Raw genomic sequence first — 25423 nt, forward strand, 5'->3', positions numbered from 1 at the left:
AAATTATGGAAATTGATCCAGCTCTGCTTTTCCCCTAATTCCACTGTGTGAATTGAGGTGCTTTCAAATGCACATTCAGTGATAATATCCCATTCCAAATTAAGACAGACTAAAAATATAAAGGTCAGCTTGTTTTGGTGTGAAACAGAGGCATTACCTGCTTCTTTTTATTGTAGCAACAAATGACCCATGAAGTAAGCATCATTTGAGATTTCAAAAACCGGCATTCAATTTCCAACCTTCTGCTGTGAGTTTTGTGCATGATCAATCTATATGAGTAAGTAATTCAAGCTCATGCTTTCGTGTTATCTCAAAACATTTGTTAAAGAATTCCCATTCAGAATGTTTATAAGCACAAATATAATCTGTGGATTCGATCAAATCAGAGCTAAAACATTGGTTAAACTGTTTTGATATTCGCTTAGCGTCGTACAGTGGTCCACCCCTCTTCATCTGTCTCATTTTTAGTACGACGAACGGGCTCACGCTCCTTTTCTGTTTTCCAGGATCCCTTCTCCTTCTCCCCATCTCTCTCTCGATCTTTCGATGCTGACGGGGGAGCAGAAGCTGGAGGAGCAGCAGGGGCAGGAGCTGACCGCCGAACTGTTTCACGTTCTTCCCCACGTTCTTCTCTCCTGTCGTCAGCACGCCGCCACGAGCTTGCTACAAACACAGAAGACATTAAAACCACCTTTTGTCATGTTCAACCAGCAGCCTGCAGGAGTTTAAACAAACAAGCCTAGCACCGACAGTCTGATTTACTGATTCTCACTCTTGCCAAGAGCTAATATGAAGATGACAGCCAAATGCACAGCTTAATTTTACAGTGAAGTAATGGACAGGAACTACTCATGCCTGTTAGAGATGTACGATTGCTGTCAGCCAGTGAAGTGTCATTTTCAAAACAAAGTAACTGCAATAAGAATGTTCTAGTGATGTACATGGTTTTACAATGTAAAATACATCCTTATATTATCAGAATTAAAAGCATAAAAGCGTCTCTTTAGAAACAACTGAAAAATATTTAGGTGTTCTATGTCTCAACAGCCCTTTGCTGTTCAGCATTATTGAAGTCAGACGTGACACCGGATTACACAGCTCCCCTGATACTAGTCTTCAGCATTCTTCACTATATGAAGAATTGTTCGTTTCCATCAGAAGGAGCGTAAGAATTACACCCCAGCTATGAACAAAACTGTCAAATACTAAACCAGATGGTCAAAAAATAAAGTAGTTCTTGATATTATTTTATAACACACGCGTATATATATAATGTATATATCTCCCCACACTTTCTGCTAGCTGCAGTCCTGCAAGGTGTGTTCTGTTCCAGTTTGCTCTGAGATCAGCTGCATGACAGCACCCACAAGCAGGGAGCACCGATGCTCAGGGCAGAAACCAAATGAAATTCTGAACGTGAGAAGTCCAGATTGGCAACATGTGGTATCTCAGGCTAAACGTCTTTTTTGTTACTGGTTTTTATAGGAGACAGCAAAGTATAAATGAATGTACATAATTAAAACTCATTAATGTACATATTTAAAGTAGGTTATTCATAAAAAATAAATATCACTAATAGCGTGAAACCCATAAGGCCTTATTTGCAAATACTTCTCTGTTTTGAGAAATTACTTTCTGGGACACCTCTCTTGATGATTGAACTATAAAAAACTTTCGTTCACCTCAAATGTAAAGTGACAAATAACTGCAGACTTAAAATGTTATCCTTCTACTGCAGCTCTGAATTGCTACTATGATAGAAAAGAGTAAAACTAAAAACAAGATTCATGGAAAATGTTGCAATTGCACTACTGCTGCTTTGTATTACGTTGTTACATACAGGGTGTTTACGTGGCCGAAAAGAATCATCTCCTAATGCTGCCAGGGTAACGTGGAGGACCTGTAGTAACTGCAAGCCTTTAGGAACACAAAACAAACATACGTTCTTCACGCTCAGATCTGAGGGGAGGGCCTCTTCTGAGCGGTGGTTCTCTGTCATCAGCACGGCGATCTCTCATGTCACGGCCACCTCTGTCCCATTCCTCACGACGACTTGAATCCCTCCAGCTAGATGTTTCCTCAGCTGGTCCCCTTCTCCAACCAGCATCGTCCCTTTTGCCATTGAAAACGAAAAATAAAACTAAATGTTCATGTTTTATCTTTGCTACAGAAAGAAGTGATGATGACACAGATATTTTCAGGTCCTATGGGTCTCTATTTAATATGCTGACTTCCAAAATCTTTTCTGGAGCCTAACATGAAATATGATGTACAGGGGAAAAAAAACAAAATATTTAAACGCAAAATCTGGGATTCACTCCGTTAGCATTTTAAGAACAACAAACCACTATGCCATTATCCATTTACTACCTTAAAGAACTCCATTTCTTACACACCAACCACGGTTCATTTCACTACGTGAAGTCACACTATTCCTTAATTACACAAACCTGGGACGTCTGAAACGATCATCTCGATCAAAATCCCTTTCTCTGTCATATTCCCGGTCTTTCTCACTCTCGTCCCGATCTTTGTCTCTATCCCACTCACGGTCTCCAGGAGGCCTGGAGTCTCGGGGAGGCCCCCAGCTGTCCTCACGAGCCTTCTCACGCTCTCTCCATCCCCCTGCAAGCAACAAAGTCAAAGGAATTTATGAATAACTTCTAATCCCTCAAAAAGATGCATTTACTTCTCTCCCATAAACTGTTTTGGATTTTTTTTTAATAGGAAAAAGCTACTGGAGTGCAAATAAAATGACTCGTGATAATTTTGGTACTGGCTTGGATTACATAATTGATGTCTAAAAGAGTTGATGTGGCACCTGTAAAAATATAAAATAAAAATATAATAAACATACAAATGTGAATGGAATTTAAAAAAAATCAGGAACAGTTTAAAATACAATCAGAAACGAGTATTGGTTACCAACACTATTACTTTGAATTAGAAATAAGCCTCATAGGAATAGGATTGGAGGATAATTCAGGTTGGAAGGGACTTCAAAAAGTCATCTGGTCTAAAATCCTACTCAATGGAGGATGTCCAAAAAAAGTGTAAAAATACTCCTACTTTTACCACATCTAGGAAAAAAGAAAATAACTTAGGCAAACCAGACCCACTTGAGTGATGCAGTGATGCATCAAAATCCTTCCTAGCAGATTAATTTCAGATCATGCGGGGAAAGAGATTAAGGTGCACTCAACTATTGAAAATGTTCTTCCTTCATCAAAGCTTTTAAACTGTGTGTCTTTTTTTTGCATGTAAGTAAACACCACCAATACTATGTGACCTTTAGATATAATCCAGGCAAATAATAAATACTGCTGATTTTGGCCATGCACGGTTTGTCTAACTGAACCAAATGAAAAGGATTAATTCTCCTAAATAAAGGAGTGTCCACATTAGCAGAACTACTGCAGACATTTTCAGAGATGATTCTCCCATCTTTTCTGTCAAATATATCACATCCATTACCTGCTGGTTTAACCACGCTTTGGAGGAAAAATGATTGCATTACTCTGCTTTACCTGGTTTACCAAATGGTCTCCAAGGACCTGGTCTTGAATCTTCACTGCTACGCCACGGCCCCCTGTCGTCATCTCGTCTGGAGAGCCTGTCATCATCTGCGTTACGCCACGGTCCCCTGTCATCATCCAGACCTCGCCTGGGACCCCTGTCGTCATCCAGCCCACGTCTGGGACCCCTGTCGTCATCTGCAGCACGCCAACTGCCCCTGTCATCATCCAGCCCACGCCTGGGTGGCCTGTCATCATCTAAAGCCCGCCTGGGCGGCCTGTCATCATCCAGCCCACGCCTGGGTCCTCTGTCGTCATCTGCTGCTCGCCAACTGCCTCTGTCGTCATCCAAGCCACGTCTCGGTGGTCTGTCATCATCCAACGTACGCCTGGGAGGTCTGTCATCATCCAACACACGTCTGGGAGGTCGGTCATCATCCAACGCACGTCTGGGAGGCCTGTCATCATCCATTCCACGCCTGGGACCCCTGTCGTCATCTGCAGCCCGCCAGCTCCCTCTATCATCATCCAAGCCACGTCTGGGAGGTCTGTCCTCATCCAAACCACGTCTGAGTGGCCTGTCCTCATCCCCCTCACGCCGAGGTGGTCTGTCTTCATCCCCTTCGCGCCGAGGCGGCCTGTCCTCACTTGATTCCGCAGAAGGCCGTTCCTTTTCTTCTGCAGGACCTCGCCGAGGCAGATCATCCCCTCGCCGAGGCAGATCGTCACTTCGTCGGGGCAGATCATCTCCTCGCCGGAAAGGTCTTTCATCATCTCTTGCTTCTCCTCGACGCCAGTCTCTACAAAGCCACAAGGAATAAGCGAGTAGAAAATGACATCTAGAAAAGCTTTACATATAAGACAGCGCTGTAGACTCCCATCAAAATCACTTCTGAATACCTGATGTATGCTTGCAAGTACTTTTACAGAGCTTGCAGTTTTCAGATGCATGGGGTCTAATTGCCTTGAGTGCTACATGAAAGTGGTAGTGAATCTCCCCTACAGATTCACTAAATATTGAACAGTTTTTTATCCTTTGAAACATCACAGCTGCTTAGTAGTCTCCTTTGGTCACCTACTGCAATAAAACAGATAAGGTGTTGTGCTTCTACATCAAGCTTAATGTGACAAACTCTGTACCTCAAAGAACTCATTAAAAATAAAAACCATGGTCATGAAGTATCCCTTAGCTTCACAAACACACCAACCCTAAAATCCCATCCCTGTTTTCACTCAACAGATTGGTGATGCTCTCACTGACAAGCACACACAACTGGGTACAGCAGGACAACTACTGCTGCCCGACTGCAAGCAGAAGGCAGGCTCTGGCAGACTAAGACTTACAGTGATTTTCCTCACAAGGTTGGAGGAGGGATAAAAAGCATTGGTTAGAGTTTTCACTGGGCTATTGGTGTCACCAGTTCATCTTTAGAATATGCTTAGCTGTGCAACACTGAAAGGATCAGACATTACTGAACAGTAGTTAGAGCCTTCTGCCTTGTCACTTCCCTGGAGACAGCATTTGGCTTAATGCCAAAGGAGCCACGGTAAGGAAAAGATTTAGAGCACTGGAATTCGCTGAGCACCTGGAATCCTGTACTCTGGGGACGGCTGCACAAGACAATCAGCTGCTCTGTAACTGCGTGGATTTGTGTCCTAATTATACAAGCATGTCAGACCTGCTCCAGGAGATGTCAATGCCTGCCAGAAATTTTTTAGCTGCAAGCTAATGCATTAAATTTGAAGCATATAAACACATGCATTCAACACTTCTGCAATACGTAAATAAAATGCTTCACTTGAGAGTTTCATGCAATTTTTTATGTTGCAATTCAAGAGAAAGTGGATCGCTATCAAGAAGAGCAACACAGTTTTTAAAGAGAGCTTAAGACACTACTCACTTCATCAAGAGATCTTATTCCACTATGTTAGAAGAAATTACTAGAGGGAGACAGTACATTGATTTGCTTCCACAGTCAGAGTAAGCTGTAATGGATTTAAATTGCTGCACTGGAAATTAAGGTTAGACATTTATAAATATCTATTTGTAAGGGTAATTAAGCAGTAAAACATACTGCCAATTAGAACAAGTAGTGGTATTTCCATGAACACAGACTTCTAAGAACAACTAGACATGTTTCTTCAGAAATATTTTAAGCACAATGCATTCTGCTGTGAACAGAGGAATGGACAGGTTTTAAAGATCCTACTTGCTACAACTATACAAACAGTTGTCATTATTACTGAATATATCCCAAACATCTGAAAGTATAGATGTGATCAACCACTTTTAAAATAAAAATGCAAAGTACCATCAGAACATTCTTCCTACAGAAATCCTTCCCGTTCTCTCTTCTGCAGTCTTTCAGAACTTAACTTTTAGTTTACAGCACACATTCTCTGCTCTGTGAGCTCTTCTGGGATTTGAATAGCTTTCAAGACACTCAGCTTTGACTTTCTCTCTCACAGTTATTGTCAGTTTTCTAAATGGAAAATCTCAAATCGCTAGGAACTCTGCATCTGTTCATCATCCTTCCCCAGTCTGTACTTACGCAATTGCCATCAATGTTTGAGCGGGTCAGAAAATCATTACTTAGAACCGATGTAATTAAGATTATCAGATGTAGAAGGCCTAAGCCAGCCTTCACATATCTAACCTAAATAGAAAAAGAACATCTGAATGCAGCTGTGGGACAAAATCTCTCATTTTGAGATTCTTAAAAGCAATTAGAAGGTAACTTAGAGAAATGTAAAGGCCTGAGGGATTATTGTTAGTGCAGCTTTAAAAAAAGAGCCCACACATACTGAGCCCAATCATCACCTTTCCACTGGTGCTCGTCGCCATTCGGATTCCGTCTCACCACCTCTTCTCCAGGAGCTTTCAGACTCTCCCCTGTCACCCCAACGAGACTCCTGTATGTCAAAGGGAAGTAGGAATATCCTCCTGAATACTTAAAAATAAAGATTTCCAGCATGTAAATTATGCCTTCCGCAGCATAACATGCCTTTAAAAAAAATCACTTGTTCCACTGTAGAGAATACTGAACTGCCAGGAGATTGAATAACTGAACTTTACTGCTCATGGCAGATTAAGAACATCAGGATCCCTTTGTACCACACACTTTACTAACATGGTAGGAGGATACACAGAGTTAGTACATTTATTCATAAGCATTTTAGTGTGTTAACAACAGGAAGAGAATTAACACACGAAGATGTTCTAAAAATTTCACTTTCCTACTGCGTAACAGTATTAGGAGTGAATATAGAATCTTTCTAACCAGATCAGAAAATGTGACTGCATAAATCATAAGCTCTCTGTAGCACAGACCATTTCATTCTGGGTTTACACAGCACTTAACATGAGACCTTAAGGCACAAAACAGTGAAGGTATTTTAATTCATCCGTGTTGCTTAGGAAGTGGGCAGAGCAACAATTACTCCTTTTTCTTTTTTTTTTTTAAATAAAGGTTACATGTCTTTCCCAATTGCTGTACAAAACCAAATTCCACTACTTCTAATGCAGTCATTTATTCCTGAATGCCACCATAAGAACCCAATTAGATAAGCCACATAAAATAACTGATTTCACATAGTCAGACATACTTACAAAACGTTTGATACTGATCTTTTGAAAGTGTTTTAATTTGGCAAAGTTTACACTGCTATATAGAGAAATAATCAGGCCAGGCTAGATCTCACACATCCACTACTCTAAGTACCTATTTAAATATTTTTTATAGTCTTCTTGTATAAAGGATCCCAAGAAACAAGAATGAACAAAGAATTCCAAACCTGCAAATGGCATTTTTCATGTGGTATGGGTATCCTTCTTAGAGGCCATATCAGTTTTTCCATACAGTCAAGTGCCTGTGGCTAAGAATACTTCTTACGTGGAAAAATACCAGTGCAGTGAAGCATTCTTTAAACAAGGACAATGGCTAAGGTGGATGGAATTTAATCCAAGTTCTCTTATTGTTAACGTTTGAAGGAGTAGGAGTTCAGGCTTGTTACATTCATAAAATCATAAGCATCTTATTTATGAAATAAGTTTTGCTTGGTTTCCTGGTGGGTTGGTACAATGATATTCCCCAACACCTACACCTGCCAAAAGGAAGCTACACACACCTCATTTTCACTTCACTGCATAATTCTTATACAATAGAAAGCCAGACTTTTGTGTTTAGACTGGAATTTTCCTCCAATAGCTACTCTGATCTGTGACTTGCTGAGTCATTATACATGCTCCAAACATAGCTCTCCTGTTTTGTGTTAATTTATATTTGAACAGCCTGGTGACCTTTGCTCAACTTTTCAACAAAACTACAGATTGAAGCTCCTGATAGAGAGCTGAAAATAAGTGACATTAGTAATTCAACTATTAAATTAGACACACTATTACTGAATGATTTAAACCACTTATTTTACCATCAATTGTCAACTTTTTCCAAATAATCCACAGAAATAAAAGCAGACAAGAAGAAAATCAAACCTGTAAGTCTTTACCAACCTTTCTTGAAAATGGATCATCCAGACCTCTCCGTTCTTCTTCTCTACGACGCTCTCTTTCTTCTATCTCCATTTCTCTTTGACGTTTCTTCTTCTCTAGCTCTTCCAGCTTCTTGACACGCTCCTGGTATTCCCGCTGCTCCTGCTCACGTTTCTCACGCTCGATGCGTTCCTTCTCCTCACGCTCTGCAGAGTTGAGTAAATAAATAGAACACATTCACAACTACACTGCTTTGCTGTACAGAGAGGATGTACAGAAATACAGTCCTCCTCCTTTGGCTCCTTATATATATCTCCATCCAACTAAGCGTTTCACTGAACATGCTTAACCACAGAATAGGTTTTCTGGAAGCATTCTAATTCCAAAGCAATAGGAAAAGAATCTTTGACACATTCATTAACCTGACACCTTGAACAAAAGCTGCTAGCTAAGATGAGGAGAAAGTATGTATGTGCCAGCCAAAACATCAATATACATCAAGTATAGTAGAGGATTTCCTTTTTAGAAAAGGTCAAAGACAAGATCAGCTAGTAGTGCTCTAAGTATGATACTAAGGACTTCTGTATTATTCTTCTTTCTTTTAATATTGCATGACTAAGAACTCAGATACAAAAATCATCCAAGCTTCATCCAAGCAGCAATCACATTCTCAATTATACCTTTAAGCAGTTGCTCTTCTCGTAACCTTTGCTCCTCCTCCTCCTTCTCTCTGTAATAAGTAATGCGTCTTTCTTCTTTGCGTTGCTTCTTGCGTTCCTCCAAACGGTTGCGCCTCTCTTCTGCTAACCTTTCCTGGAACTGCTTGAGTTTATCCTGAAATACAAAAAAACACACTTGAAACTACCAGAACTTAAACATTAAAGAGCTGAACACAAACACAAGTTGCTAAATAAAGCTGCGGAGAAACACCAACCAACAGCACTACATTAAATTTGCTCAGCTAAAAATCAACTATGTTTCTGTTTACCATTTTAACCTTCTTCTGCAGCAAATTTGATAGAAGTGAATATACTCCTAAGACACACAGCAATCACAATTTTAGTCCTCTATTTGCTGCTTCTGGAACGTAAATTACCTAGTTGCTGACCTCCCTAAACTACCCATACTTATAGCAGAGAATCCAGCACAGTTTTTTCCCTGCCCTCTTGGTCTAACTTGTTATCAAATTTGGCAAAGAAAACGCAACTTACAGCACCAAATACTATCAAAATAATTTCCAGATTAAAAAAAAAAAAAGATAATAAACAGACAAGTATTTCTGTGCATTTCTACATATTTCATCAGATTTCTCAGCTTAAGGATTATTTTCAATATCATAGACTCATAGAATGGCCTGGGTTGAGAAGGACCACAATGCTCATCTGGTTCCAACCCCCTGCTGTGTGCAGGTCGCCAACCAGCAGACCAGGCTGCCCAGAGCCACATCCAGCCTGGCCTTGAATGCCTCCAGGGATGGGGCATCCACAGCCTCCTTGGGCAACCTGTTCCAATGCCTCACCACCCTGCGTGAAAAACTTCCTCGTAATATCTAACCTAAACCTCCCTGTCTCATTTTAATATATGCCATCATCACAGCAAATTCAATTATTTCTAAAGATACAGCTAGCTTCTCATATGCTACAATGATCTCTTATTAATCATATTAAAGAAAAAGGTATTTTCAGGTGCTTATTTTCCATAAGCTGTTACAGAAGTTGACAAAAATTTTAAGTGGTAATACCCAGGAATGGCTGCAGGAATATCTATTTTTCATCAAAGCAGTAAATAAATGATCTCATCATTTTGTAGATTCTAATTTGCAATTTTCAGGAAGAATCACTGAGCCACGAGATGACTTCCTTACTTCAGAGAAATATTCTATTTCAATATCATCTCTCGCGTACCTCATAAACCGTCCGCCGCAATGCTTTGAGTCTGGCTTCAAATAAATCTCTGTCCTCCAACATCCTCGAGAGCCTGTTCTTATGCTCAAGGGCTTTCTCACGCTCCAGCTGCAAAGTAGTGATCTAAGGAGATAATATAAAAAATAACATCAAAGAAAAGCTCACTGCATATTTGCATTTGTTCTACCTCAGCTGCTACTCAAATTACATCTTCTTTCAGATCCAGGTCAAAAGATATTGCTGTGTAACTGCACAATAAAAATAGAAAATTTAAACAATTTTTCAGACCCATTTTTTCCCTTCTTTTCCCAAGTGAAGCCAGGGGAAGAAAAAAAAAAAAAACAGTGCAAAACTGCTATTTTTCATTCACAGCTGACGGATTTTATCACCTGAATAGAAGTTCTTACCCTCTCCTCCTCCTGCTGCTCCCACAGCTCCATATCACGCACTCTTTGCTCCTCGTAGGCAGTTTTTATTAAAGGAATTTCTTCTAAGCGCTTTGCTCGTTCAAAATAGTCGATCTAAATAAAGACAACACAACCTCAGAATGTTGTAATGCAAAGACCAAATGCGGAACACACACTCTTCAACATCTCCAGAAGAAATCCCAATTTCTCCAATATAGATATCATTATCATATAGCCATGTGGATCAAAGCCCCACCTAAACAAACACCTGACTCTATCATCAGCACCTAAGCGCATTCCAAGCAAAGGACACAGTCCATTCTTTTCCTAACAGTCTTCCATCATCAACAACTCTCAGCTCCAAGGATTTCCTGAGACAATTTTTTTCCCTTCCATTCAGCAGGAAGTACATTTCTCCTCTTGTCCTGTTGAACTCAAAGAAGCTTTTTATACACAGCATACTTTGCAAAGAAATCCTTGGATCGACAGCTCACAGAATGAAGGCCCCACCTGTACCTACACATAGGCAGTCTGCTACTATATATGCTTTCTCCACAAATCTTTGAGACATAGTGGTACTAATTTACAAAGTCATTTCTCAGGCAGAAGCCAATCCATACCATTAACAACGCCTGCTTTTCTCATCTCAAATTTCCACTTCACCTACATTCTTCCTGAGATAAAGGGACTGGAACTGGACACGATACTTGAGATGCACAACCGAGATTTCTCTACTGACAGCTGATGTTCAGTCTGGAGACAATCATTTAAGATGTAAAGCTAAAGATGGGTTGATTTTATTTCCTACTTTTCCTACACAAAATACATCTAAACTGAACTTCAGTTAAAGACTTAGTTTCATGCCATTAACTGCTAAGCTTTCTTTAAAGCCTTTGGTGAAGAACTCTGTAAATAGGTTTTTTTGAGTTGCACTTCACTTCCCTGGGAGCCTGTTCTAGTGCTTGACCGCCCTCTCAATGAAGAATCTTTTCTCAATATGCAACCTGATCTTCCCTGATGAAGCTGTAACACTGCCTTGCATCCCCTCACTAGTGTCCAGAAAGCACAGCTTCTCTCTCTCTGCTCCCCCTCATGAGAAAGCACTTGCAACTTTCAAACACCATGTTGGCTTTAAGAGAACGGAACTGCCAATGGCATCACATAAACTCTGTTTCAGTCTTGAAAACACGTGGCGACTTTCATTTACTCTGACAGCACATTCCCCACACTTGCAGTCATGCGAGTTTCATGTAGACTGTCTTCAACACCCTAGATGAATTCTAGCAATGGAATTTCTGCTTCAGTGAGAACTAATACAATTAATTAACTTAGGTCCTCTAAAGGCCTCCCCTTCTCTGAGCATTTAATTTTCTCTGAAGATGTTTTCAAGTACAAGTCTTCCCAACTAAGACCCACTTTGCACATAGCTTAAGAGCCCAGTTTCAAATTAACTCGAATAATTACAATAGATTTGTCCATCAACACTAGTAACTCAGTTGGTTTATCATGCCTTCACCTTCTTTTGCTAGCTTTATACATAGCATTTTGAATATCCATATATTTTATATCAGAATACACAATTCACAACCACCAACATAAGTGTTGTATAGACATGGCTTAGCACCCTTATTATTTTGTACCTTTTTCTCCTGATTCTTCAGTCGTTCCTGAAGTTCCTTCTTCTCTTTCTCCAGCTGTTCCACTTGTTTAGCCATGATGAAGTCCGGATCCAATTCTTCGAGATCCTGCAGTCAAGTACAGTTATCAGTACAGCATGAAGCAAACAGTATTTCTGTCACAAACGTGAATTTGTTCATTTAAGTGTCTGCAGTCCTCCTCTAACTTTTAAACAAATTTGCTTCAGAAGCATTCTCAGCTTCTTTTCCCCTCTCTCGTGACATCTGGGCTAATTTGCATTTTATTTTTAAAGCTCTCTAAAACATTTGTATCCTGATTCTTGATTGAGACATGGTTCAAGTAAAACAAAATGGAAGCTGAATATCTTCCACAGATCAGATGCTGTTTGAGAAACCAGGGGCTTAAAATAACAGCTGGACTTTACTCCAGTTAAAACAGATCCTATCCAAATTCACTATTAGGGCTTACTTACACCATAGAGCAAATTAATATTAAGTGCCAAACTGGCAGTTTCATTTCTAAGAGACTGTTTGTAAGACCACTCACAGTACAAAACCAGTAAAGAACAAGAAATTCAGGCAGCCTATCAGCACAATTTTAAAAGCACAAAATGCTTCAATAGCAAGATTCCTACCTCGATATCGATGTCTTTAAATGCTTTGGCTCCCAGTTCAGTCTTCTTAATCTGCTCCAGGCGCTCACGAACAGTCTTCTTCTTGATCTGTTCATGCTCCTGCAGGATACGTTCCTTTTCTCTTTCCTTTGCCTCCTGGCGCAGCCTCTCTTCCTCAGCTTTACGGACTTTCTGGAGCTCTGCTTCACGCTGCTCCAGTTCCTCTTTTTCACGCTGAATGTTCAGACTTTCAAGGCGCTCTTTCCTTTCTTCTATAGTTTGACGGCGTGCAAGAATACGCTGATGTTCCTTCCTTGAATTCTTTAAGAAGGCAGTGACTGCTAGCTGATGCTGTTCTTCCTTCTCTTGCTGGATGTAAATTAAGAATAAGACAATGATGTATGTAGCATCTTTTCAAAAAGGCAGAAAACGTAGCAGTTGCTTCTCAATGAAATCTCAGAACTAGTTTTATTTCCCTAATTTGCCAGTTGGATGGAAATACAACCGTAATGCTAAATCTAATTACGCAGAACGGCCCGGGTTGGAAGGGACCTCAAGGATCATGAATCTCCAACCCCCCTGCCACATGCAGGGCCACCAACCTTCACATTTAATACCAGACCAGGCTGCCCAGAGCCCCATCCAACCTGGCCTTGAACACCTGCAGGGATGGACGGGGCATCCACAACCTCTGGGCAGCTGTTCCAGCACCTCACCACTCTTGTAGTAAAGACAGCAATCACACTATCCACGTGGCGTACAAGGCAGAGTCAATTCAACAGAACCACGTGCAAATGGAGCTGAAAGTTGCTTATATAAACAATATTTTGCAGCACATCTATTTTAGGTACGGTATTTTCACAATTTGTCCAAAAATACTGCACACAGATGTCAGTGATAATTAGGAGTCTATATCTAAGAGTTATTTAGGGAAGCAATATTGTTTCTCTCTACACGTTAGCAAGGACAGCAATACATGTATTTCAACAAAGCTCCCTTGTTTTTAATGTTGAGGGTTTTTTTTAAACATTCAAATGTAAAACAAAAGTATCAGAATTGACACAAAGTACTGTCTTATGAGGAAAAAAAAATCCGAATCAAGTCCTTTTGACTAAATTATAAGAAGCACTCAATTGCATGTAGACTGCTCCTTAAGCATCCTCCTGGCCATCCCATAAACTCTCCTCCAGAGTATTTATATGGCTCTTTGTAGAGATGCTCACTCTACATGTGAAGTATGGCTGTGCCAGCTGAGGGAGCTGCCCATTTTAATCACTGCAGGAAGCAGCCAAGGACTGCAGCCTAATGACTCACAGCAAGCACTCAGTCATGCTGCTCATGAAATGTGAGAGAGCTCTGAGTATTTTTAGCAATCTGCCACTTTCAGAGCATTAAACAAAAACATTGGAACATCCATATTTTGTTGCACTTAAAAACAGGTGAGGGTGCCAGAAAGTCAACAATGAAAAACTTGAGGTTTTGTAATAAAGTTGAAAATAAATTGTATCTTTCTGAACACTTTAAAGAGTGACAGGTTTTTATGTGAATAGCAAAGAAAAAGTGATACCCCTTTGTTCCACAGCTTCCTTAACCCCACAGGTCAGTATTAAACCTGATCATGTACTCAAATTTTACAAGCATAATTACTGGTATTTATGTCTTATTCAGATAATTAAACTGACATCATGACTACCTGTCATTTCCATCTGCAAATGTACAAATAAAGCTTTTTTTTTCCTCTAAAGCAACAACTTATCTGAATAAATCCCTTCCTATGGGAAAACTTACATGGAAATAAGCACTATTAAATATCTACTATATGTTCAAGCTAACACAAGTAAGCTAGTATTAAGTGTCATGATACAGCCCTACTTTGTGCAGTTATTTTAGGAACATAACTTCTTATTTCCAATTTGGATAAAGCATTTAGTAGGAACATCTTGCCCTCAGTCTTTTTCTTAAAATGGAAAAGTTCAACATACTGGCTACAAAAATCTTTCTTAAGCACACAGCACACTTAAATTTACCACTTTTTTAGAAGAAGTGAAGTTCTAAACTTGCCACAATCAAAGCATGCAGGAAATCCCACAGCGTGATTTACACCTTGCTCCTACAGGGCTCTGGAGAACCTGAAATGCGAGCTCATCAGGTTGGCTGACCTTGGAGTCATATGAGAGTGAGTACCAGTGAGAGACAAGTCAGTTCTTCAGTTGTGGGATCTTTTGTTCGTGCCTTTAGATTCCACTAGAAGTCACATTACAGGTTCCACTTTTGCCAGAAAGAATAAAGAAAGCAGGCTCTTGCATTTTCAAAAAATTCATGCAAAATTTCAAACAAGTCTTAGCTCTGTGGATTCATCTATGGCTAAATTATTATATGGCATATTCTAAACTTGATATAATCAGCCATTTAAAATGCTTTCCATTTGGTGTACATCTTGACATTATTTTTGTTATCATCAAACACTGACAAGCTGGGTGCATTTAGGAATGATTTGTTCTTCTTCACAAGCACAAATATACTTGAGTAAGAAAAACAAGTCTGGAAAAAAAAAAGGAAAAGACATCTAACTTCAGAACACATTAATTAAAATATAAACTGTTAAAAGATATCAAGTTCTTAGCTTTAGTTTCTACTTAAAGTACAGGAATATAAATGGAGATCATTATTACTGACAAGCTGTATCAGAGAGCATTGCAACACTTTGAAAAATAGAGCAACACACATCTGAAGATACACCAGAATACACAATAATAGCCCACAGCACCAGCCCTGTCCCCTGGGATCTTTGCAGTGCCACATTAACCATCAGATCAGCCATCGGCGACTTCTTGGTGTGATATTCAAGTACGAGGTCACAAATTCAAACGAGCTCATTTTGCCAAACCAAAAGCTGCAGAGCTATTAGAACAGGTCAGTATGCAACAGAAGGATACTCTGTCCTTAACAGATGTCCTTAACAGCCTTAATGTTACCATTCATTTGTGTATATTAGCACCTCAACACATTGTTTCTGAGGAAAAGGGACAACAGCACTGGCAGTATGGTACTGAAAGCAGTTCATTGGAAAGAGCAGCTTATCAGACAAGCAAGAACTAACACGGGGCTGTGTAAGTGCAACCATTAAACCATTAAACCATACAAAACACAACGTTTAGGAGAAACGTTAGGATTTGTCAGCATTTTCAGAAAATGTACAATTACTTACCAGTAAGTGAGGGGGCTTAATGACCGCAAGAGCTTTGGCCAGAGCCGAGGACATAGCAGTCAACTGATTTCTGATTTGCTCAGAAGGCATGCTTTGTAGCTGAGGGCCCAGAGGAGCATCTTCTCTAGTACTATAGTTCAAATCTGAGCCAAAACTCAGTGTCCGGGTGGTGTGGTCAAGGCGAACCTTTGCAAAAATAAAGAAAAAGAAAAAAAGAGGGGGGAGTTTGTATTATTAATTGCTCTTCAATGATTTCTGTGCTGCTGCACTCATGGCCAATGCAAGTCAACAAGAGCTCTAAGTAAGAATTAAAAAGAAAAAGAGCACTGGATAGAATCTTGCTTTATTTCCATGTTCTATTTAAAAACAGTCACTGTAAGATGCTGAACTTTCAAAGATTCTCTTTCTCCACTTTCGTGAAACAGGAAATAAGAATCTCTTGAAACAAGATAGTTTCAATTCGTCTGTCTGCAGGAGTGATGTCATATGGAATGAATTAGCTTAAGATAAAACCTAAATGGACAATCTGAACAAAAAACTACTGGCATCTCTTCACCAATTTAAAACATTCAACTACAGGTTGTCATTCATTCGATACAGACAACCTGACCAGCAGGGCAATCTTCAAGAGGAACTGTCAGCTTTTCATGTCGCCACTTCCATTTTCATTCCAGTTTACCTCCATCTAACAGAACCAACGACCTTCCTTGTGTTCAATGCCCACCACCTCCTTTTCATCCAATGTAATACCCACAAATTCATACATCATTTCAGTGTCTTTTGACAGCACTTACTTGTAAGTCACAATGTCTGGCTGCATCCACAATGCTCCGTTCCAGCTGGAAAGCATCAACGAAAGGAACCAGGGTAGCCAGGCGAGAAAACTCAATGCTTTGATAGATCTGGGCCACCTTTACATGAAAACAAACATGAGATATTTTTCCTCATTAAACAGAGACAGAAATAAAAGCTGGTAACCTATTAAATCATCAATAAATTCAGGTATGGGTATTAATACAATTGTAAATATTCCTTCAGGATTTTATTTCTGTACTGAATCTAAATGTAAGCTAAGAATAAATGTCATTACTAAATGGCTTCTTTGTATGAAGGAGACTGGCAGCAGTAACTACGTACAGCTAAGCTGCTAATTAGCCTTCACATATTTCTTTAGCACATCAGAAATAACGCTGCTCATCACTTGCAATGAAAGCAGGTCAATGAAATGTGCGTTTTACAAAACGTTTATGAAAAAAAGCCAACACCCAAATGTTATTCCATAAGATTTTAAGACACAATGAATTACCTTAAATAAAACTTCATAGACTCCACATAAAGAAAATCCAGGCAAAAAATTGCACCACTGCATTCAACCACCATTAAGTACAGTTAAGTTGGCTGTACCTAAATGATGTACAAACTTGCAGGTATGGGTCATACACTGGAAAAAGTATTCCAAAATCATAATGGCCTTCTAGTTAACAGAAAAAAATTACTTCAGCGTAGTTTCCAGACTGATGCTCTTCCACAGCATTGCATCTACTTACAAACACACATTTTCCTTATTCATACCTGCTGCAAAAGGCGAAGAATGGTATTGTTTTGCAGGTGAGGAACATACAGCTGCAGTTCCGGTTCCTTCTCAGCTTGGTCTTTCACCCAGTTCAGTACCTATCAAAATTCTGAAAAGTTACTTTACCTGCATCAACCCTTAAAACCTCAACATTAAAGTACTAAATATGACTCTGAAATACTTCCGGCTTACAGCTCAGGAAAGAATAGCACTTCTGTTCAGACACTCTGTTTTACTGAAGTCAATCTTCTGGTCAGAACACCAAAAGATTGCTAACATTTTTTGTATGAAGGTGACTGACAGTACTGGCAACATTAACCACACTGCTAATTTACCTTCAAGTTCTTTTTAGCACTTCAAATATCTTTGTTCCCACTATTAAAGAAAAAGAATGTGATGTGCTTCTTTCATTGCAGAATTGACACTAACACAGTCAAAGGGATCTCACACAATTCTACGTCCCAGTACATTACATTTAAACAGTAAGGACAGATTACGGTACGTTTTTCCCCTTCCCATAGTCCACTTGCAGGCACACCTTTTCTCACTCCTTCATTTTTAAACAAAGTTAAGCTTAGCATCATTTCCATCCACAAGACCTCCCAAAGCATTTCAGAAAGTGCATCTTTGCAGAGCACCCTGCAGATATGAATGAATTTTTTCCACTATCTGGATGAAAATACAAAACCCACCTTGCTGACACGGCTACATAACTTGAGCGGGTGGAAGTCAACTTCAAGCCAATTGTAGAGTTCTTTCACTTCTGGAACAACATACTGTACTACGTTGAACCTCACCTACAACAAACAATAACCAAAATATCTTAAAATAAATACAATATTAACAAATAGTAATGCTTTAAGCATTTTACACTCCCAAAGCTAAATAGGTATCACACATACCTTTTAATACAGCTTGATTCTTCTTAAAATAAAACACTCTTAGTTACAGTGACAGTAACTGCACATAACATCAATTAATCATATTGAAAGATGAAAAAGTAGACAAAAACCATACCAAGATAAGTATCTAGACTGCAGTGCCACCCTCAACATATTCATCGTTTCTAAGACACAAAGACCTACAGTCCCACTACAGGGATGTACGCTCACATCCAAACTGAAAACAGCCCCTCTTGTGAACCTGAAACGTTATCAGTATGCTATCAGTAATACAACTAATCATAAAGCTGTTCTTATTTCGTAACTGTCATCCCTTAGCTAAGTGCAGCACTTCTGGGATGAAAACTGATCAAGAAGAGGACTTGAGAATTTAAGAGCTCCTCATACAAGCACGATGACGTACCATGTCATTAATTAGACTACCACGGGTAGGAGGGGCCTGCAGACCCAACAGAGTTGCCAGACGTCGCTGTTTTTCCACAATGATGCCATCCATATCCAGGAGGCGAGCGATATCAGTTCTCTCAGGAGTAATAGGAATTGAGAGCGTGGCCAAAAGGACTCGAGTAGACATCCTGTTGACAAAGCATGACCACGAGGGATGAGCTGACAGAGAACACTATTTATTTCATTTTCACATACATGCCAATCCACAAGTAGGGATGAGTAGCATTCCTATCGTCAAGCTATAAAAAATACCAGTAATAACAGGAAAGACAACAGCTGTGCAGTAAGGATACAGCATGCACTGCTCTTCAGTAATCAGAGGAAAGATTCTGATAACACATTTTCATTATGTGTACATGTGGGTATATACATACACACACACACAGAGAGAATAAACAAACCATCTCTGTAAATACCACAATAATGAAAATAGCAGAAAGCAGCATATTTTCAATCTTATTTTACTCTGAATCCATACAAGTAATTCTGATTGTCATGGATTTTAACATTTATTGCTAAATATACCTACATACCTTTTGATGTTAAACGCAAGTAACACCAAACATTTAAATTTGACCTCAGTACCCAGATAAGCAGGCATATAAAAATCTCATACAGTATTTATTCCCACCATCTATATAGGCCTGTAAACGAGCTTCAGAGTTTCATGCAGCCAATGATTCTGCATGCCTCAAAACCCGAACCAGGTATCGTATTATCAGCAGAGAATTAATGGTTGTTTGGTGTCATGGTTCTATGTTTTTGTTTTTTCGGCTTTCAGTATTCCACATCAAAACATCATGTAGTGTATGGGGTATTGAAGTGTTAATGCCCCAGTTCCAGGTACCTATCCCTGTACATGACAGAAGTCACGGGATCTGGCCCTTCTGGGTTGGGGAGGGCGCTCTCTTGCTGCCTTGCAGTGGGTGCTGGAGGTGCTTTCCTGGCTGTTCCAAGCTTTTCAGGTTTGACTCGGTCTCGGGAACTCTCTCTCTCATCTTGTCTGATTAGCCTCAATTTCAATTAAATTGTATTATATTGTGTTATCTTGTCTTCCAATATCATAGTAAAATAAGTTTTCCTCCACAGATTGTTGCTGCTGTTCTTTTCCTCCCTTCCTTCCTTCCACTTTGTGGGACACTGGTGGGGGGGAAGGGCAGACGCCTACTGCCCCCCTGTCACAGGCATAGACTGATCTAGTCAACTCCGTGACATTTGGCTACTCACACTTGCATATACTAAGGAAAAGTTCATGCTGGCAGTAAGGAAATCTTGTGAAGTTAAGTATCACCACTCAGAATCAAAAATGAAAGCAAAAACCACATACTTCTTAATTTATTTAGATTCCCAGTCAGTAACAAGGAAGCTTAAATAAGGTGACCTGACATTCACATAACTTACTTTACTGTAGCTTTGCTCAAAATCCTTTCTCTTTTTACAAAATCTCTTTCTCTTTTGGAGCAACAGTCAGTGCTGGCCACTTTAAGCAAAGCTGCTCACAGCCATGCTTGCCATCTCCTTCTTTTGGGATATAATTTAGTTTATTTTTGACCATCTGAAGTTCAAAAATAGAATGTAAGATCACATTATATCTCTCCCCACCTCTGCATCTCCTCTTGCGTCAGATTCTTTCGCATTTCTCTCGATAAGTGATACAGTCGGTGAAGTGTAGAGGCATGAAAAAGAGCATTTCCTGATTTCCAGAAGACAGTCGAAACTTTGTGATAGTAATTTGCCATCAGCTGTGGTTTGGGTGGTTTCTTAGACAGCGCAAAAAGCCCATGAATATCCTCCACTGCTTTGAAAGCTTCCTGAAAAAATAAATACGCTACTTTGAGAAGTTTTTTTTCCCAACCCCACCCAAGCAAGGGAAGAAATAAACCATCACTGATGGCTATAAGGCTATAATTCATCCCACTGAAATCTGTGATCTCCAGTTTTGACACTTAGATGTAATTAAATCTTTCTTAATAAAGAAATTATTTGGACATCCTGCACATCCACTACCTCTATATGCAAGCACCTAGTAATTAAAGGTCATTTAATTTGAGTTATTTATTTATTTATTCCAATTTTTAATCTACAAATCAAGGAAAAGAAACTGAACAGTGCTCCTATTTTTACCATTCTATCAATTGGATCATTTACTCTTTTTACCTTTTTTCATATGAATCATGCTTGTTGATTACAACAGGTAAAGCTTTCCTAAAATTAAGAAATCTGTATAAAGATACATACATGCAAACATACTCCTGCAAATACCTTATATATAGTTACTTCCATACCTAAAAGGAATCAGCATAAAAGAGCATACTCCAAATGCAAAGATACAACACCTCCATCTCTTTAAGAAATTTAACATTACTAAGATCCCAAAAGCAAAGCACCTCTCTGAACAACTTGCTTTGAAAATGCCCTCATTGGCCAGATACTAAGAGACTTCAGACAGGAAGTTTTGTGGCCCCAGCCTAACTACAAGGTTTAACATTTACAACCACTTCCCAGTGATGTAGCTCAGGAGAACGCAACACATAAGAGAGGAAGATGTCAGCCTACTTCTTACTTTCAAAACTCTAAGGGACTCCAACCATTTCACCAGTAACTACTGCCAGCAGAAGCTTGGTTTGAAATGCTACACAAAAACAGCAATTCCAGGGACATCAGATAAAGCATTCAGTACACACGTGGGAAGGCAGCAGACTTCAGCGTGACTACAGGAAGCTGCATACCTGCCACAGCTCCATGCTAATAGCACTGTCAAGCTGCACGAGCCTGGTCTCCAGGTGCATTGACTGGCTGTCAGGATTGTTGAGGTTGATTGCTGTGCTTTGGTTATGATGACGCTGGATCTGCCCCAGATGCATTCGCAGGTTATCACAGAGTTTACGGAACTCCGCTTTGCGCGTGTACTGCAGGCAGAACTTGAAAGCTGCACAAATGGAGAATAGAAACAAGACTGTTAACTGGTGGTGATTTGGTTGTAGTCCTAAATGGGGGCCAAATATGTACAGTGATGCATTTAAAGAATCTTCATTTACAGTCCACAGACATATCGAACACGACATAATCTAAGTGCATGCATAACGAATCAGAATCAGTGCAAAGCACTACCATCTTGACCTCAAAAAAAAATTAAGATGCTTCTACATAATGAAGCTCAAGGAATAAAGGGGATACTTCTAGAACATTGTAATTTAAGGAGCGATTCTAGTTTTTACTTTATGTGCAAATAAACTCTGTGAATGGCATGAGTTGAAGCTCTGCCTCTGTAAAACATGGGAAAAAAATCCAAGGCATCTGAAATGGTCAAGTTAAATTAAGCTTTCAAAAAGCTGGAGATAACAGGAAAACTTGTCTCTGATCCTCCAGTTCCTCTCAAGCGTCAGCTTGAGTGCAGAGCTCAAAACCCAATAGCCTCTTTCTTAAAGAGCAGAGTCCCAAGTTATATAATACAATGTTTTGCACTCATTTTTCACTTTTTAAGAAATCATCCATTCTTGGAAATATTTTTTTTTTTTTTTGCAGAATAACATCCTGAAGTATCAGACTAGATTGCTTCCTATCACGTTCTGGACAGCATTTTACTACGTTATTTCTGGGTCAAAACTGATAGCATATCATATTTTTACAATAGCCTTTACTGTACCGTACATTAATGGAAGACATTTGTCATTCTGGATAAAAAAACAAAAGTGAAGCTGCCAACTAATCTTTATAAGTTAGAAAAAGTAAAGACACAACACCAGTAATACTAAGTATGCCCAAATAAACTTTTCCTTGTGTATTCTCCTACAAGAAAAGATCTGTGTCCAGAAAACCTCCACATTTAAGAATCCCTGTAATTTTGAGAGAAGGATGTGCATACATAAGCTTAAGAGAGTGATGTTTTCAACTCCAGTGCAAAAGTAAGAGATGAATAACCTCTCATTTTCTAGTTTTACAGTATGTAACACAGAAGTGCTGAGCCTCTTACAGTTTCCACCTTCCCAACCCACCTTGCTGTGCGATATCATGGTACAGGCGTTCCACTCTAGAATTATTACGGAGAAGATCCAAACACTGCCTATAGGATTCCCAGAGGAATTTAACCCATGGTGTCAAAAGCAGGCGGTCGGTACGATCCTGTGTGTCTTCTCCACTTACAGCACTCAGAAGAACACTACAGTTTTGGGGCAGGGGAAACGGAAGAGAGGAAAATAAATGGAAAAAGATGACAAAAGGTTTTATTGCTCATATTTCCTAACTTTTTTTTTTATTAAATCAAGATCTATGATCAGACTGTAGGAAACCAAACTGCTACTTGCCACTGAGCATTAACTGCTGCTTAGTTTCAAACTTGTCCCTCAGACTCCTCCTTTAAAGGACAGAATCCCTTTTCTTGACACTGTGTTTCATATTTTGACAGATGCGTACAAGCTCCATGAATAAAAGACTTCTGGAGGCGGTGTCCTTCACACAAGTAAGCAAAAGGAAACTAGTTCTAGGATTTTCACCTTTCCTGTTTTATCAGGCAGCAGTGCACTGTCCTTCTGTTAGCCTCAAATATCACTAGCTACTCAGATACTTTTCCACTTGCTGAAACGTTCTTTTTAGCAAGCAGCAGTGCTGCCAGAGAGAGCTTACTTCTTGTTGACATATGACACAGAAGAAATGCGTGCCTTACAATTTCTATTTGCTCCATAGAACACTGCTACCATGTCACCTACAACAACAAACAAGTTCAAAACATCCTTTCTCTACCTACTATTTGTAGGCTCAATTCAGTTCACCTTTTACTGTTTTAAATTCTGTCAACAAACCAACTGGATGGCACTAAAGGATATCTTTCCAACTCAGGTGCACTTAAGTCTGAATTTACCTACCAACACACTGTCAAAGATACTCACAGAAGTATCTCATTGTACACAATCAAGTGTACCCTGTTACTTTTTTTAAAGCACCCTGTAATTTCTCACTGTTCAACCAACAGAAGCATAGTATTTTGCTAAAGAACACCTTACTGTTCCTCAGCTCCACGCCTTCTCCTTCAGCTAGTCCTTCAACCAGACATGTCTATGGCTCACCCTCAGAATGCAGTGATTCAGCCATCAGCTCATAAAACTGAGATTATAAATACAATCCCTCTCTTCCTTTGTATCTTTCATACCCGTGGTAATTTACAGCCCTGTGTCACTAGCCATCTTCTATGTAACCCATCAATATAGCACCCATCAGGTATCCTTTCAAGTAAAACATCCAGTCTCATTTCCTTTACACAGGTACTTCTGACTTGGAATCATGGTGAATCTTCTTTACTTCCTCTGTCAGCTCCCATTTTTATTCTTTACTTTGTTCCTAATTACATCAATAAATTCCTGAGCTGTCTGCTAGTTCCACCAGTATCTCTGTTGCAGACAAGGTGTTTTAGAAGAACTGCTGCCTTCTACAAAACTGTCAAGATACAACAATACTGAGTGCATAAAAAAGAAAACCACACATTTAAGCTTCAGAAAATCTAACATTTTATATACGAACTTTCCTAACACTACTTATCTAACCACACCACACACTTGATAAGTCAATGCAAAAGCCTTAGTTCAATAACAAAGTCAGGAAATTACTATTAAGGTGCACTATTCATAAGAATCACAAAGTTTCAACTGAAAAAGTCTTCTTGGTTTTCAGCATATATTTTCTACATTCATACTCCAACAACATTCACTGAAAATCTAGAAACCTTTATGCCACTGCATACAAGCATGAAAGTAAAGACACTTTGCTATGAAACACTTATATTTGAAAGGCAGGCCTCCTACCTTTCTGGAGTTTGAATATTATCTAAGTCTTCTATGTCCAGTACCATCTGCTGGGATTCTTCCTTAGCTGCTTCTGTTTTTTCTTCAGCTAACTTTAAATAGGCTCGAACAACATCCTCTAAAGATTTGATGTTCACCTGTATCAAAGGCAGAACATGAAGATGTTTCTCCAAGCGATAGGCAGCAAATATCTAATAAGTAAATGCTACAAAAGCAGAAACATCTAAAATGGAGGTGAATTCTGATTCGAGACTGATGTTACTTTTCGATCACGTCAGCTGACAGATACTATGCAAACAACAAAATATTCAGAAGCCATACCTGCTGGCAAATATTCTTGTACTGGTACAATCCTTCTTTTGCCAGATGACTCTTGCGGAGATCCACGCAGAGTTCCAGGTACTTCAGCATAATCGGCTCGTGGATTTTCTGCCATGTTCGGTGTTTCTTACTTTTCATAACATCATAGAGAACATCAAGGGCGGGCTGCTTTTTGCCGACCTCAAGGAATTCTGAAAGGAAAATCTAATTAGCACAAGAACTGCAAGCCTGAAGATGTATGTTTTTATGAACTGGTACTGTAAGCTTTTAGAATTTAATCAGCTCTGATCAAATTCCATTGATGGTCTGATTTATGTTGCCATAACAAAAACGCTGGCACATGCAACTGCAGCTCTAGACCTGGCAAACAAAGACCTTGCCATTAACAGACACGTTTCAGGATGGCAGAGAAGTTTCTCTACTCATTCATCAAGGCATGACCAGGAACTTCATATATGTAGTACAGAGCCTACCGATATCATTCAACAAGATGCAAACCATTCAATGAATCCGACTTCAAAAAAAAAAAAAATCTCTCCTCAAACCAAAGAATTAAAAAGTTACTCAGAAAAGTTGCCTGGACTTTTGATTTATTAACTTTTCAACTCCAA

General features: G+C 39.4%; 1 protein-coding gene across 1 annotated transcript in view; it reads right to left on the reverse strand.

Moving 5' to 3' along the window:
* Window positions 1–421: 421 nt before the first annotated feature.
* The window catches only part of EIF3A (eukaryotic translation initiation factor 3 subunit A), a gene marked incomplete at both ends in the record, with an annotated part of 28383 nt that continues 3381 nt past the window's right edge, over window positions 422–25423 (reverse strand). The window contains 21 exons of the mRNA XM_079536273.1: window positions 422–663; window positions 1943–2112; window positions 2451–2625; window positions 3528–4315; window positions 6337–6428; window positions 8026–8210; window positions 8685–8838; window positions 9909–10031; window positions 10316–10429; window positions 11956–12060; window positions 12588–12935; window positions 15775–15960; window positions 16569–16685; window positions 17347–17445; window positions 18040–18144; window positions 18653–18824; window positions 20299–20507; window positions 21426–21625; window positions 22692–22855; window positions 24492–24628; window positions 24813–25003. Coding sequence (XP_079392399.1) covers window positions 422–663; window positions 1943–2112; window positions 2451–2625; window positions 3528–4315; window positions 6337–6428; window positions 8026–8210; window positions 8685–8838; window positions 9909–10031; window positions 10316–10429; window positions 11956–12060; window positions 12588–12935; window positions 15775–15960; window positions 16569–16685; window positions 17347–17445; window positions 18040–18144; window positions 18653–18824; window positions 20299–20507; window positions 21426–21625; window positions 22692–22855; window positions 24492–24628; window positions 24813–25003 — 4076 coding nt within the window. The remainder of the gene's footprint in view (window positions 664–1942; window positions 2113–2450; window positions 2626–3527; window positions 4316–6336; window positions 6429–8025; window positions 8211–8684; window positions 8839–9908; window positions 10032–10315; window positions 10430–11955; window positions 12061–12587; window positions 12936–15774; window positions 15961–16568; window positions 16686–17346; window positions 17446–18039; window positions 18145–18652; window positions 18825–20298; window positions 20508–21425; window positions 21626–22691; window positions 22856–24491; window positions 24629–24812; window positions 25004–25423) is intronic.

The sequence above is a fragment of the Tetrao urogallus genome, assembly GCF_951394365.1.
Source record: "Tetrao urogallus genome assembly, chromosome: 5".
NCBI classification, from domain to species: domain Eukaryota; kingdom Metazoa; phylum Chordata; class Aves; order Galliformes; family Phasianidae; genus Tetrao; species Tetrao urogallus.